Genomic DNA, 16,095 nt, shown 5'->3' with positions numbered 1-16,095 from the left:
CCAGAGGCCAGGCAGGAGGCACAGGATTTGGCACTGTGTGTGGCTGGGGGGGTTGGAGGACAGTGGGGCGAGTGTGGGTGGGGGCTTAGAGGGGTGGGGACCTGAACTGTGTGTGGTTTGGGAAGGTGGATGAGGGGTGGTCAGTGGGGCCTCCTTCAGGGTGGTGCTCTCTGGGCCTGGAGCCCAAGGGTGGGGACGCGGTGAGGTAAGAGCCCAGAGTAATCAGGGCTGGAGAATCTCAGCAAAGCTGTTGTCCCTGACCGAGGAGTCCCCCAGCTTCCACTGAGTCAAGTCCTCTGGTGTGGCTTCGCCCGCCTGCAGCCGGACCGTCCGCATTGGCGAGGACATGAGGGAGGGGCCGGGGCCTGGAGATCTTGGTGCAGATTTCCTTTTCTCTGTGTCAGGATCCTGTGAGTGAGGGGTGTGGGAGGCGGGAGACAGAGACACACAGAGAGAAAGGCAGAGCGGGGCTGGATGATGGTGCAGCTATGAGCTGGGATACTGCCAGGCTGACCCACGGGAAGTTTCCAGGTTCAAGTCCAGAGACCCTTCTGAAAGTCGAGGGCTTGTGCGTCCGATGATCCAGGGCAGGTGGAGGCTGGGGTAGGACCGTGGTATCAGGACCCTGTTGAGGTATTATCTCTCTGTCTTGTCTCTCTTGCTCATAAAAGAAAGAAAGAAAGAAACTTAAAAAGAAAGAGACAGGGAGAGAGGATGAGATCACCTTGGAGTCAAACAAAACAGTCTCAGGAGGGCTGGGATGGGAGTGGTCAGAACTGCCCTCTGTGAAGCGGCTCATTAGCCCAACCCAGACAGAAGCTCGCAGGGGTAGTCAGTAAGATGTAGGGTCCCGGAAGCCAGACGTTTCTTAAACAGGCGGGAAAACCGAGGCACATGATGCACCTCGATACGTGTTAGGGAGTTAGGAATCACGATGATGATGAAAGATGCCCGCTTTAGAGCGAACCCCCCCACCCCACCCCAATGATGCTGTCTGATCTGGCCTGAAGCTGCAAACCAGGGAAGCGAACCGGGGCGTGGGGAAGGCAGAGGCGGCCACCGCACTTGGGCATGTGGGAGCGGCAGTGGCCAGTCCCCTGGCCCTCCATTTGGACACTGGGCATGCAACTCCTGGTCTCTGCCTCCAGGTTCCCCTGTGAGTCATGTGTGCAGACCCCTCCTTCTGGCTAGCAGCACAATGGTCTCAGCCTGGGAGCCCCCACGGGCAGGGCTCAGTCCTGCGTCACCACTGGCTCAGCCCAGTGTGCCTGGCCAACCCTGAGAGGGGTGAGCAGAGGTGCTGTCGCCACGTACGAGCTGGCCCGCAGAGCCTCTGCTTCCTCCCGGCCTGTCCACTGGACCTGGCTGGGGGAGGCTGATAGCTGAAATGCACGGCGCTGACACACACTCTTCTCAGTTCTTCTATTTATTTAATTTTTAAAATTGTACGCACATAGGGAGACAGAAAGGGAGGGAGGGAAGTTAGCCCACCCTAGTAACATCGCGCTCCCTTCTCCTCCGCGCCTCCCTCCTGGTGGGATTCTGGGCACACACGCACGAGCATCTGGCATGTTTTGCAAGCCACTGGATCTGGAACTCGAACAGACAGTTGGCCATGTGGGATCCAGCTGCCTTACCCACCATGCCACGGGCTGGTGCCCTTCTCAGTTCTTTACACTCACCGGCTCGTTCATTCTGGGAATTCGACATGCCCCTCTCCATTGCACAGAGAAAAGAGCAGGTGCAAGCTTTGCCCAGAGTCCCAGAGCTGGGAAGCGGAGGAGCCAGGATTTCTCCTGGAAGAGCTCGCCCCAACTCAGCACCTTTCATGGCCACACTTTGGGGTGCCTCTTCCCTCCTCCTCACAACTTGGTGGCCTGGCTGAGGGTGTATGGAATAATTAAACTTGGTTCCTTGCCTGAAGACCACGACAGCTTTCTGGGCCTGCCCCTCTCGTATCATCCTCACTCCTGCGTCCTTCCCTCTTGCCCATGTGCCACGACGTCCCTGTCCAGCCCGTCCTGTGATTTCTGCCAGGCCTGATATTCTCGTCCTTTCCTAGTGCCAGGCCTTTCCAGGTAGTTCCCCAACATGGACCCTCACAACCCCCACCCCCACCCTACTCACCCACCCCACAAACCCACATTCTGGATAGGGACTCCAGAGTTCCAGCAACTCTTCTCATTGGCTACGAAGCCAGCATCTGTAAGAACTGACCAGGCAGAAGTCTTCTTCTGGGCCATATGCCCGGGACCCTAGGTTGGTGCAAGCATTTCTGAGCATGAAGGTACGGTGAAAGGCTTGATGGGGAGTAGGAGAAAGAGAGAGAGAGACTCTGAGTCCAGGGGTCCAGGCATAAAAAGAAAGGGTCCCGAGGCAAGATGGAGTAGACACCACAGCAGCCAGCTCCATGCTCTGGCCTGTCCATCCAGGGTTGAGTTGCTGGAGTCTCTTTCTGGAGCAAAGATGTCACTCCCAGACGTCCAGTCATCTCTTAATACCTCTGCTTCCTCTGCCAGCCTGTGGGCCTCAGGAGCGGGCCTGGGCCCTGTTGTTTATTCTTGGCATTGCCCTTTGGTCTGGCCTTGGTCCACCCGGGGCCAGGTGAGATGGCCAGAGGGCGGATGTAACAGCCCTCACTTTGTCCTTGGTTGAAAAGTTTCCCTGACCCAGTTCTAGCAGCGCCTTGAGACCGAGGTTTGTCTCCAGGGAGGGGGTCATGGAGCTCCCCGGTCCCCTGTGGTGTTCCCTATAGGACGGAGGGAGGGACGGGACTCCGAGGTGCACACCAAGGTCAGGAGTCCAGCCGCCCCAGGTGCCACCAGGTGCTGGTGGGTGTGAAGACCTGGGCGTGCGTGTGTGCAAGGCAGGGCCGCTGCGGTACGTGCCGCCTCTGCAGCAACCCTGAGTGAGTGACAGAAGTGCTCAGGGTGAGATGCTCTGAAACAAGAGACTGCAACCCTGCCTGGCCAGGGAGAGGCAGGGGGAGCCCGCCGGGCTGCCCCTGGCTCTTCTGTGATGTCAATGAACAATAAAGCAAAGATCCATCTGCCCACCTGGGACCAGAGACCTGCTGGCCATATTGGCCCGGAGTTATCTGGACATCTTTAGCATACCTGGAGGATCTCCCTCTGTTAGTCCTGGGAAAACTCACCTGGGGGGTGGATGGCAGGGGTCTCTCTCCATAGGCTCCAGTCTGAAATGCTGCCTTTGTCTCTGGGTATGTGTGTTAATTACATTTGGGCTTGGTTATGAAACACTCAAATAATAGTGTGTTAAATAAGACATTTATTTCTCTCACATAAACAAAATCAGGTGGTACTTAGTCCAGGTTTGTTACGATGGCTCTGTGATCATTAGGGATCCAGGCTCTTTCCATTTTATTGTGCCACCAATCCACCAATCCCAAACATGGCCTCTACCTCAAGGTGCAATATGGCTGCCAGAGCTCCACCCATCATATCAGCATTAAAGCCAACTAGAGGAAGGAAGTGTAGAAGAGGGGGGTGCCTGCCGGCCTCCCGTTCCACAAGTCATATACCATAATTCACACAGGATATATCTTTGTATATCCTATTGGGTAGACTTATCATATAGCTGCACCTACCCTCAAGGGAGGATGAAAAAGTAGTCTTTAGTCTGAGTGATCATGTGGCAACTCAAAACCGGGGTGTTGGTACTGAGGAGGAAGAGTAAGCACATACCAGGGTATAACTAGGAGTCCTCGCCACAGTGTGTGACCTGGGTAGAGGGTTCCAGGTGCTGTGTGACTCCCGTAGGCTCTGGATGGCAGTCTCGCTGTGACGAGCAGAACTCCAGCTCCCTATCTGGGCCCTGCTTCCAGCTTCGGGACTTGGAGCTGTGGTGGTGGCAGGAGCACGCGCCACCTGGGGTCTCCAGCAGGGAGAGGATCAGCTTGATGATCAGGGCTAGCCACGCCATCCCAAAGAGGATCCACAGGGACACTGTGTTCTTGTACCACAGGGGGTACTTCCGGGAGGGTTTCATCCCTGGGGGAGAGGCCAGGTCAGAGGATGCAGGCCTGGGGAAGGCAGGACCACATTCCAAAATAGAAACAGTGATACATGGCTTGTGTGAGCAAATCGAGGCATCCTCAGGACAGAATCTGGGGAATCCAGACTAATCTGAGATTCCTGGCCTTGTCATCGCCCCCCTAGGGTTCTAGGAAGCTTCCCTGGATTGGCAGTTGGCTTTGGAAGCTACATTTCCTTTTATCTTCCTGAAAGAGTGTTGTTTATCTTCCATTCTGTTTTTTTTTTTCTTCTTCTTTTTTAAGAATGATTTATTATTATTATTTAACTTGCTGGGGTCATTGTAGAGAAACAGAGAGAGAGAGGGAGAGAGAGAGAGAGAGAGAAAAAATGTGAAAGCAAGCTGCCATGTCCAGGACTTGAACCATGGTCAGCCATGTGTGAGTCCAGAGACCCAATCACCACACCACCTGCTGGCCCCCACCCTGGTGGTTCTTAAAGGTAGGTCCTTGGCTCAGGTGCATCGGCACCACCTGAGAGCAAATGACAGGCCCCACTCCAGACCTGCTGCATCAGAGACTCCGAGGGCAGGCCCAGCGGCCTGTGCCACGAGCCCTCCAGGAGACTGTGGTGCTGGCGCTCCTGCTTCTCTGTCTCTGCTGGCTTTCTCCTGTCTGGAAGAAGGTAGCCTGCTGGAGCCAGAGGGTTCAGGAAGGAAGAGTTGAAGTGTCCTGGTGTGTTTCCTGTCTCAGTTCTTGGGAACTGCGTGACCTCTGTCACCTGAGATGGGGATATGTCGCCTGCTTGGCTTTTAGAACCCTAACCTCAGGGTGCCGTACCTACTTCCTTACCCCTTGGTCTGTCCACTTCTCCATCTCTCATCCTCCCTGCCTTGGGGCCTTGGTACCTGCTGCCCCCTTGGCTCCAATCCCAACTCCTCTCGGCCTGGCTAACCGCCCCTTCCCCTTCAGATCTCAGCTCCGTCCCCTCCCTACAGACCAGCTGCAGCCACGTCACACTCTCTCATGCCCGTGTGCTTCTGCTGGAAGACGGAGACCCCAGGCCCGTCTCCCCATGCCCATCATGATGGTCACGTGGGCTAACGCATCTGAAGTGCTCAGAGTGCTGGCCGGCACGGGCAGGTGCAACCTGAGGGAGCTCGTTCCTCCACAATTGGATGTCCCGGCACCACCGGTTTTGGGCAAGGGGCAGACAGCGCTTGCTGTGGGGCTCGTCAAGGGCCCGCCTATAACTTGGCCCTCTCCCTTGTCTGCTCCGGGGGTCTGTCTTGCTGGGATCATTGCGAGAGGGTGATCTGCTCTCGTGTTTCCTTGGCCTTATTGTTTCCCTGTACCACATCTCTGCCCACGCCCCAGCCTTCCCGCGGGCCCCAAGACAGACTCTTTGTCCTGTTCCCCCAGGGTTGGGCCCCTCTCTGGGACCCCAGCACTGGCTGAGGCTGCACCCCAGAAGCTGACCCCCACTGCCTGGCAGGAACTGGGATTAGATTAGGCCGATTGGGTTTTGGGGCCATGCTTCCGCTGAGGGTCCCAAATGAGATCAGCAGTGAGCCAGCTTTCTAGCCCTGCCACCCGCCAGCTCAGCTTGCTCCTGGCAACCGAGGGAGGAGGTGTTCTTCTTTCCTTTTATTTCATTGTTTTAGCTGAAATCATAAGTGGCAGGAGACTCGGCAGCTGGCAAGGCGCTCGACTAAGCTGCAAATGCAATTGGGGGATGCAAGGGTTATGGGGCTAGGGAGGGGCAGTGGCGGGGACCTGGGGCCGCTCTGGCCACAGCCTTTGGGCAAAGAGAAGAGTCTGTGATGACATCTTGGGGCTGCTGACATGGAGACAAAGGACACGCAGTGGCCAGGAGGTGGACCTTGGCTTGCCCATCCATGAAAGGGGTTGACCCTGTCCCTGAGAACTTTAGGAGAGGTGTGGAAGATTCTGGAACATGTGAGGAGCCCTGACTTGTCTGCTCTATGACTTAAGTCCTTTCTCTCCTCTGGACATCAGTTTCCCCATCTGTGTACGAAAGATTTCTTTTCTGGGTTGGGGGGGAGGGAGAGATTTTTGCTATAGGGCGTGTCTGCTCACCAGGAAGACAGGGAGAAACAGAGAGACAGAAAGCGAGAAATCACCCACCGGGGGGATGGCCACGCTGAAATCCCTTCTCCTCCTTTCTCCTCTCGGGGTCTTGGGCACGCATGCACACGTGCCCAGCGTGAGTTTAAGCCACCGGGTCCAGAACTCGAACCACGGTCAACTACATGGGAGTCCAGCGACATAGCCATTACACCATCTGCTGGTCCCTAAGGGAGATTCTTGCTGATGAAGCAGTCAAGGGCTCTCAGTATGCTCACTTGTCTGGGGCACTGAAATGGCCACAGAGGGACCCAGAGTGGTAGCACATCTCTGGAGAGGTGGCGCAGGGGGCATCTGTTCATTGCTGCAGCCACCAGGCACACATGTGCGGTCTGTCTAGGCAGCCCCTCTGGGCTTAAAGGGCCTTTGAAGGTTTTAGGCCAGGACTCCTCAGGGCATTTTGGAGGCCCATTCCCTAAATACCAGCCTCCTGCCTCCCTGCTGCTCCCACAGGGCCGCAAAGACCAGCCAGCCTATCTCACTTCTGCAGAGACTGGCTGAGCAGGTGTCAGCCATGGCCTGTCCATGGGGTTGACCAGTCTTTCCCTCCTGAGTGCCCCGGGCTAGAGAGGCTGTCTCCACTTCCCATTCCCCTGTCCTGCCTTAGGGGACTGCAGGGTCTTAGGTCATCTTCACTGAGAATCCCTTCGACTCCACATGGGTGTCCCTGGGCCAGCTTCCAGGAGGGCTGCTGCAGGACCTGCCGTGACAGTGGGTGAGGGGAGTATTTCATGGTGGCTTGAGTGCCACGTGGAAGGGACAGAGCTCAGAGTGGAGAGGTCATAGAGAGCCCTACAGGCCTACTTATGGATTTTAGATGATCCCAAGACTATGAGAAAACATGAAAGATTTGCAGAGGGCTGGGCAGGGGACATGATAGCACCCGTAACTTTTAAAGGTCACGAGAGTCCAGAGGGCGCAGGGGTGCCGCCCTCTTATTCTCTGTGTGAACGGCACCCCTTCAGGGCTGTGCAGTGCCCCATCTGTGCAGCTGTGTGCCCCAGGTCTGCCTGGACTAAGGAAGTGACAGTGGGGACGGAGAGGAGAGGACAGATCTCAGAATCTCAGAAGTAGCTGCTGAGCTCAGTCTCCCTCAGACACATTCCCCATTCTGAGGACAGAGGCGGGGTGTGAGCTGGCTGGAAGAAGCTTTCCCAGGGATTTCCTTCCAGAGCGAAGTGCTCCCAGGAAGGGGCAGACCAGGCAGGGTGCAGCACGATGTCCCAGACACTGGACCCCACTTCCTGGGGAAGGAGACGCACAGGGAAGGGGGCCTTGCACACAGAGGCCAGAAGGCACCCTGGGGTCTTAACTATCACTTAGGCCAGGTCCCTTGTTTTACAGACAGGGACACTGAGGCCAGAGAGGAGAGTCGTGAGGTTTCTTGAAAGAGTATGAATTTTGGGCCAGCAGGTGGACTTCTACCTGATCGACTGCGGTTCAAATCCTGGAGCTGGTGACTTTCCTTCTCTATCTCTGTACCCTATAGCAAAAAAAAAATTTTTTTGAGAGGTTTTTGCTATAGGGCATGTGTGCTCGCCAGAGAGACAGAGAGAGACAGAGAGACAGAAAGCGAGAAATCATTCCCCGGGGGGATGGCCACACCACAATCCCTTCTCCTCTGTTCTCCTCTCAGGATCTTGGGCACCCATGCGCACACATCTGGCGTGAGTTTAAGTCACTGGGTCCGGGACTTGAGCAGCCGTCAACTACATGGGAGTCCAGTGATGTAGCCATTATGCCATCTGTTGGTCCCCCCATAGCAAAGTTTTTTAAAAAGTTATAATAGAATTAAATAATTCCTTAAAAACAGTATGAATTTGAGAGTCAAACAAATCTGAGTTCACTGGCTCACTAGCTGTGCAAGCTCAGGGAAATGGCCTGGCCTCTCCGAGCTTCACCTCCGTCCTTGGGTAAACGGGGATGAAACCATCCTTCTAGGTTGCCTGATGAACTAGCTGCTGGTTCCTTTGGCAGAACCGCGTTTCTCGATTCCAGGCTGGGTTCTGTGGCTGAAAGGATGAAGAAGGGCAGGGCCCTGTCTCCACTCCAGGGTCACAGAGACGCCCTGTGCTCAGTGGTGTCAGGGGCCATTGCTCAGCTCGGGACCTTCAGAGGCCAGAGTGGGGTCCATGATGAGGCTGAGTTGGGGGTCCTCCACTGTCACCTGCTGGGAACGCCTCAACTGTATCCTGCAAGACCAGCGGCTCTTGGGGCCCTCGTCATGCTCATGGTGGGTGGTGACCACTGATTAAACCCCTCATTGGGCTCCCTGGATCATGAGGCCTTTCCCCAGAGTTTCCCCACAGCGCATGGGGGAAGCTGAGGTTTCATGAGTCTCCCAGCCTCTCCTGCCTGATCCCTTTCATGGGGCAGGGTGGAGTGGGGAGGGAAGACCTGGGGAAAGGACAGAGGGGGAAGGTCAGGGACTCCCCTTATCTGGAGAACTCTCAGAACGGTTAGCCCGCACACAATGAAGGTGAGCTGAACCTGCCAAGGACTGGTCCTCTGGGCTCGAGGCTCTGAGCACCCACGTGGGCTGGCTCCCAGCAGGTGCCCAGCAGGTGCCAGCTGGGAGCAGATGCATGGGAGGGGCGGCCTGGAAGCCTGGGGTTCTTACCAATCACGTAGTCCCCGAAGCCCACGGTGCTGAGGGTGATGAAGGCAAAGTAGAAGCCCTCCAAGTAGGTCCAGCCCTCCATGAGTGAGAAGAGCAGCGGCGGGAGCAGCAGGAAAAGCAGGAGGCCAGAGAGCAGGGCGCCGGAGCCTGCCAGCCACTTAGCCTTGGCAGGGTCCTGTGGGTGCACACAGCATCAGCCCCCAGTGGCCTCTGCGTGGTTGGAGGGAACAGCTGGGCTGGGGTGCTGGGCTAGGGCAGGCGAGTGCTCTGCCCTATAAGAAGGGCTGCCCAGGGCTCTCTCTACTTGGTGTGTCCCCCAGGTTCCATTCCTGGTGCCCTTTCGTTACTAGAGACCCTCAATTTGTGCAGTGACCAGCGCCCCCTCCCCACTGCTCCCCTCCTTCCCCGCCCCGCAATCCCACCACATCCCCATCAGTCACCTCTGCTCCCAGCCCTGGCCATCAGTGACCTCGAGTCCCCACAGTCCCTCATTCTAGAAGTGACTCCTGTCCCCCACTCAGCCCCCTCACCTGCCAGGTGCCCCCTAGCCTGCGGGCACAGCTGTGTACTCCCCGCTGCATGAGATGGCCCAGTCGGTTGAGCACCACGAGGTTGAGCGGGATCCCCACAAGAGCAAAGAAGATGCAGAAGAGGCGTGCAGGCATTGTGTGGGGGCTCAGGTTGCCATAGCCTGCAATAAGGGGGACACTTGAGGGCCTTTGCAGCCCAGCCCTGCCGTCCTGCACAGCCCTCCAGTGGGGTGGCTGCTATTTATCAAGGCCTTCCCTTCCCGTGTCGGGCACTAGGCATCCAGGCATCCCGATTCCCTTCCGAATCAGGATTGTGTCCCATGTTTTACAGACCGGAGCACCGGAGCTCCAGGAGGCTCAGCAGCATGCATGGGCTCAAGCCCAAGTGTGAGAGTCTCTCTTCTCTTCATCTCCCTCTGTGTGGGCTGAAGGATGTAGGAGAGGGGTGGGGGAGAGCCAGAGCTCCACTCTGCACCTGTGGGTGTGCTGCACCATTCAAGCTGAGGCCAGGCGTCTCCAGGCTGCTGCCAGCCATGGCTGGGCATGGTGGGGCACCAAGCTGGCTGCCTCTGCCCAGGGCGGGGGTCCTCTCATAGACACCTATTGCTCTGGCTCCTGTCATCTGCCGGAGGCATCCCAGACATTCCTCTCTCCGCTCACAGGCGCCAGCCTGCGTGCACTCTGAGACTTTCATCATCTTGCTTCTCGCTCAGCCTTCGCCGCTTTCCCCCCAGCCTATCTCCTGCACATCTAATTCTGCCTCAAATGGGGCAGGCAACGAGCCACCCTCTGACCCAGGGGAGGTGGGAGTTGGGACCTCTGGTCAAGAAGATATGGGCTGGGAGAGACTAGGGGAGGCCGAAATGTCCAGAAAAGAACTCAGTCGGCCACTCTTGGTCACCACCACGGTCTTGTCTTTCTAAAATGCAAACCTGGTTATGCCGTTACTCAGGTAATCTCCTTCCCTTTGTCCCCAGGCCTGCTGGGGAAAACGCCAAAGTCTCTGAGCCTCCTCGGGTGCCCTACTTTCCCAGCTATGGCCATGCTCCTGCCTCAGTGCTTTCAAACCTGATGCTCCCTCTCCCTCCACCAAGAGCGGGTTTCTGCTCTCTGCCATTCCCCCCTCTCCAGGACAGCCGTCTTCAGCCAGGGCTCCCCCACCACTCTGCTGAGAATCCCCCTCTGTGGGAGAATGATTATTTCCTAGTCTGCCTCCCTCAAGTATTGTGAGCCCTTCAAGAACGGGGACTAGGTCTAAATCATCCTCATAGGCTCAGCACCCGCACCCCTGGCACGTATGGGCACTCACCACCACGTGCGTGTTGAATGAGTGTAAGAATGAGTGTTGAATAAATGAATGAATGAGGACATGCAGAGGGACTGTGTAATTAAGTGAACAAATACCCGTGGCATTGCCTGACATCCCCCTGGACAGGGTCCGTGCACCCACACGCCCTGCGCTCACCTGCACTGTATCAAGCCTGAAGGTTTACAGGCACCCCCACCTTACTGAGGGGCCCTGAGAGAGGCCAGAGCATGTACACGTCCTGGGCTCCGGAGTCTGACGCCCTTCCTAGATTTGAATCTCAGCTCTACTCCTTGCAGGCCATGGGACCTCAGGCAAGCGTTCGACCTTTCCAGTCTCTGTTCCCTTATCTGTAAAACGGGGGTGTTGACGTCACCTACAATGTGGCCTGGGGATGAAATGAGGCAAGGGAGATGTGCTAGAGATGGGAATGAGCCCTGAGGTGTCCAGTTTATACAAGGTGATGTTTGTTGAATGAATGAATGAAATCCCTCTGAGCTGACTGCTATCTGAGGATTTGAAGCAACTTCCCTTCTGGGCTTTCTAGGTTTCCTTTTCTACAGGAGGCAATTCTTTTTCTGCATCTGGGGGAGAGGAAACCACTTGGTTTCCATTCTTCTTTCTGAAGCCTCCTCACAACCCCTCCTCTTCCAGCTGTGGGTCCCCCTGAAAACCCTGTTTACCCCCTCTATACACACTCACACGCACACGCACACGCACACACACACACATGTTGCTGGGGTTCTTTTCATTCAGTTCTCTCCAGTGGAAGGGTGGCACTCAGACTCAGCCCCAGGAGGGCTCCCATGGAGCCCCGTGGCTTTCTAAGTCCGGCATCGGCAGGGCTTTCTCCTCTTTCCGTTATCCCTCAGCTCAGCAGTCAGTGGGTGCCAGCGAAGCCCTCCCCTACCTGCTGACTGCTGGTGGCCACAGCCCCACCCGAGCTGCCACTCACTGCAGCCTGCCTCCTTGTGAGGAGCCCTGGCCCCCTCGAGGGCCTCTGTGATGGGGCTCCTCTGCACTCTCTGAACTCAGCCGTCCTGTCCAGCCCTCCCCAGCCACTCGCACCTCCGTTACAGGTTTCCTGAACTCACCGGTCCCACTGCCACCTCAGGACTGCGCACTTGCCGGCAGAGGTCTTCCCCGACGCTGGCATAGCCTGTCCCCTTACTCTGTTCATGTCCCTGCCTCACTGTTCCTGCAGCAGCGAGTCTTTCAGTGGCCGTCATATGGACAACAGCCCATTGCCCGTATACCACAAATGAGCCGGTGGGATGAGTTAGAGATGAGGGATCTTTCTGGACCTAGGCCTGTCTTCCTGGCCAGGGGTAGCCACGTGTCTTTTCAGACCCTGTTTGGGCTTAGGGTTTGTGAAGTAACAGCCCTTACAGGTGCTGGTTCCAGGGTAATGGGGTTGCCAAGGAGGCCGCCCTCCACCAAGGCTCTCAGTATACCTGTTCCTTCCTTCACAGTGTCTCCAGTACCCCCTCTCCCCTCACCTCCTCCTCTCCCTAAATTCCCCCTGGTGTGTCCCTGTGTGTGCGCACACATGTGTGTGATCGGAATCAGAAGCGTGAGCTCCCGCTGCTCACCCAAGGACGGCTACCTCCTGCCTCCTGTGGTGTGGGATGCCTCCCCTATTCCTCACTCCCCTTGTCCAACGGCAGGGACCGTGGAAGGGAGCAAGGCAGCCCTCCAGCTGCTTCAAATGCCAGTCCTGCTGCCCACTGGCTGTGTGACCGCCACCGGCTGACGTCTGGGGCCTCCGTTTCCTCACCTGTGACATGATAGTAGTAAGACCTCTCCCTGGAGGTTGCCGCGTGGACAACATGAGATTGCAAATGGAAGAGCGCCCTGCACAGAGCCTGGAATGGTGCCCGGGGGACCCTGGGTGTATGCCACAGTACTGGGGGGGGGCAAGGACCCCTTCCTCTGCCATTTTTACCCTCACACTGGCTGAGTCCGTTTTATGGCAGAAATGAGTGGAGAGGGAGGGGCAGGGGAATAGTCTCGTCTAGGACTGGGAGAGCTGGGGAGAGACAGGCTGCAAGACTCTGAGTTTGGTGGGCCAAAGTCACGGGCCTAAGGCCGAGGGTGTAAGGAGGTGTGGGGTTCACACTTTGGGGAGGCCTCATCCATGGCGATACTGTGCCTCAGTATCTGCCACCCTTGAACTCAGCACATACTGGCTGGTGCATGCTCAGTGGGCTTCGTTTACAAGGCAGCAGTTTCTGAGCATCTGTGGATGCTGGGCCTGGTACTAGACCTCGGGAATGGCACCTTGGCCAGGGGCTTGGAGTCTGCAGAGAGAGATGGGCCTGCCAAGCATGCTTGTTTCAAGGATCGCCCGAGTGCCCATGTAGCCAAGATCCACTTCCAAGAAGCACTGGCTGATTTAAAAGTAGTCGGAGCGTCCCCGGGCACTCTTGTGTGGGCCGGCTCTGAGGAGCACAGGAGCGGGTATACTGGTGTCTCTGGAGAGAAGCTCCTAGCTGGCCAGCGGCTCAGAAGTGGTTAGTGTGTCACCCGTGGTGTCAGCCTGCCACCTGGTGGTGAGCTCCATGTCACTCAGCGGCTAGAGCTGGGCGTCAGGGCCAATGGGATTTGCTTTACTTTCTGGGTTTCAGAGCTGCAGGGATCCAAGTGGCTCCTCCTCACAATGGCTCCCAGATACTCTGCTGGGACAAGTTCGGCCATGGCTGTCCTGGGACTAGCCCAGGTGTCCATGTGGGTGAGGAGGCCGGCAGTGGCAGACCTGGGGCCAGGACTGCGCTGAGGAGGGACACTGGCAGGGCAGTGTCTTTGACGGCAGGGAGATGAGTAGGATGGCTACGCACCCAGGGCTGAGAACAGGGGTTCAAAGGCTCCTTCTTGGGAGTGTTGCCTCTTCTTCCTTCCCAGCTTTCCCCTCACCTCCCCACCTGCCTCCCTCAGGGCCAGCACTGGGTGGGATACAGTGCCCAGAGACAGCTTTCCTGCTCCCTGGGAGACCCTCTGCATCCCCCAAAGCTGTGCGGGCAGAAGCCCCCTAGAACAGCACTCCTCCAGCCTGAACAGTGTTCCCAACCCCCTAGGGGTCTGGGTAAATGCGGAAACCAAGTCAGCGGGTCCGGGGTTGGGTGGTGGATGGGGGAAGCTTCTGCTCCCAGGTGGCCTCAGAGCTGCAGAGCCAGGCTGCTCTCAGAGCCTGAGACCCTGGGTGTCCGTCAGAAGGCAGGCGGGCCCTGCCCCTGGGGAGAGGCCACCTCAGCCCCATGTCCCTAGCGCCATTGGCCCTTACCGATCGTGGTGATGGTAGACACGGAGAAGAAGAAGGAGCCCACGAGCTCCCAGCGTCCCATGCTGGTGGTGTTGCCCAAGAGGCTGGCTCCATTCCTGTATGCTCGGACGATGTCCTGGAGGAGAGGCCGTAGTGACCACCAGCTCTGAGAGGTGCCGTGCCCCTGCACCCCAACACATGCAGCCCTCACAATCACTGTTCCATCCAGCCCAGTCGGCACCAACCAGGGGCTCCCCAGAAACACAGGCGGGGCCAGCTGCCTCCTCTCTCCTGCAGAGCCCAGGTCAGTGTGGGGTGAGTGACAGCACACTGTTCATTTTCTTCCCCTGCTCACGCCCCTTCTTGAAACACATACTGGGCTAGGTGTGCCATGTAGTGCTTTTAGGGAACCCGTGGAGGGAAGAGACGTGGCCTCAGCCCTTGGTGGGCCAGGGATGAACCTAATTAGCTCTCACGTGGGATGGTCAATGCCACGTTAGGCACTAAGGAGGCAGTGCAGCTGTGTGATCCATGACTTACTTAACTTCTCTGTGCCTCAGTTTCTCTATTTGCAAAACAGAATACTGTTGTGAGGGCTAGTGAGACATTATGCATAAAGACTTGGAACAGTACCTGTTAAAGGTTGGCATCTGCCATTCTCATAACAGGAATAAATGCTGCAGGGATATAGGGAGGGCAGGGGCTGAAGGCTTCATGGAGGAGGTGATATTTTGGCTGGGCTTTCCTTGAGGGTTAGACAGGATTGCTCCTACCGCAAGGGCATTAGGCACATGGGACAGCAGGAACAGAGGCTGGGAGATGAGACTGCCTGGGACCTAGAATAGGGAGACTGAAAAGTGACTGGGGGCAGGCTGGGCTTGGCTCTGCCATGCCAGGAACAGATCAGCAGGCCCATCCGAGGTCACTAAGCAAAGGAGAGGCAGGTCAGGTTTGTGCTCTGGGGAAGGTGGCAGCGTGGAAGAGTTGGCAGACTAGAAAGGAGAGGCTGCTGCAGAGGTGAATGTTGGAGAGGGCCTGGCTTGCATCCTGGGCCGGGTGACCCAGAGGAGATGGAGAGGAGACTAGGCCTCTGGCCCTATTATGTATGGGCGGCGAGGAGGCATTGTGGAGGATTGAGTGTGCGGATGCAGGGCCCATGGCAGGTGTAGAACAAGCGGAGGGCAGGGCTGGGAGGCTGAGGGGAACCGTTCACTCTTGGCCTCGAGGAATTTGAGAAGTTGCACAGACAAGTCTGGTACTCAGAGGGGAGGCATGGCTGGAAGCCACATCCTTCTCCTTCCTGGGAATGACTGAAGCCACAGGAGGGTTGAGGAAGGGACTGAGGTGGGAATGGGCCGGGATGGCGTGGAGGGGAGGCATGCAGAGATGAGAGCGGGCCTGGAACCCTGGGAAACACTCACATGTACAAGGTCATGCTGAAACAGCACTCAGAGTGGCTCGTGGCCCCAGCTGCGGGCTGTGTAGCCGCGTATTGGTATTTAACCTCTCGGAGGCTTAGTTCCCTCCCCTCTGAAATGGGTGTGATAACAGTAACCACCTGTGAGGGAGTGAGACAAGCCAGCAACACAGGTACAGCGCGAGGAACAGTGCTAGGAACAGCGTGTGGCATGCCATAAGAGTGCGCGGAAGCGTTTACTGTCGCTGTCCTCACCGCCAGTCATCCTCCCAGCCTGGGTTTGCAGCTCACACCTCTGCAGGGGACTGTAGGTACACAGCCTCAGCACCAGGACCTTGCACTCTGGGCCGCACTGTTCGCAGGTGGTCGTGACGGGAGTGTGCGGGGGTGCCCCATGTGAGGTCCCTAGCAGAGATAGGTCTTGCCCTCCCTAGCTCGACTGCTGAAACTCAGCCTAGTCCCAGGGTTCAGGACCCCCCTCTGATCCATGCTGCCGCTTCATTAACCCATTGACTTGTTGCTTTTCAGGCCTGGGCTAGGCTGTACACTTTGGGGCTCAGGGCTTGTGGTCATCAGCAAAGGAACCAGGGCAGGGATTTGGGGCCAGGGGGACTGGCTGACTAGTGCTTGGATGTGGAGACCAAGCCAGGCCCAGGGTGAAGGCATCTGCCCAGTGGAGGAGATGCCAGCCTGGCCTTGCCTCCTGGAAGTCTGAAGACCTCCATCTATCTGCCTCGCTCAGAAGAACCCTCCTCTGACTCCTCAGCTCTACTGGTTTCCCGCCCTGCACCCCCCCAGGCCTCTCTGCCCCCCCCTCCCAGGAC

The 16,095-nt window shown here is 57.1% G+C and overlaps 1 protein-coding gene across 1 annotated transcript in view; it reads right to left on the bottom strand.

Annotated features, from left to right (window-relative positions):
- Window positions 1-3,268: 3,268 nt before the first annotated feature.
- Window positions 3,269-16,095, bottom strand: part of KCNK17 (potassium two pore domain channel subfamily K member 17) — a 22,593-nt gene continuing 9,766 nt past the window's right edge. The window contains exons 2-5 of the mRNA XM_006148612.3: window positions 13,876-13,990; window positions 9,290-9,450; window positions 8,760-8,934; window positions 3,269-4,010 (exon numbers count right to left, since the gene is read on the bottom strand). Of these exons, the coding sequence (XP_006148674.1) occupies window positions 3,715-4,010; window positions 8,760-8,934; window positions 9,290-9,450; window positions 13,876-13,990 (747 nt within the window). The 3' untranslated portion in view covers window positions 3,269-3,714. The remainder of the gene's footprint in view (window positions 4,011-8,759; window positions 8,935-9,289; window positions 9,451-13,875; window positions 13,991-16,095) is intronic.

Source organism: Tupaia chinensis, unplaced genomic scaffold (assembly GCF_000334495.1).
Source record: "Tupaia chinensis unplaced genomic scaffold, TupChi_1.0 Scaffold000238_1, whole genome shotgun sequence".
Lineage (NCBI taxonomy): Eukaryota > Metazoa > Chordata > Mammalia > Scandentia > Tupaiidae > Tupaia > Tupaia belangeri.
This window is presented reverse-complemented; position numbering and strand designations above follow the sequence as displayed.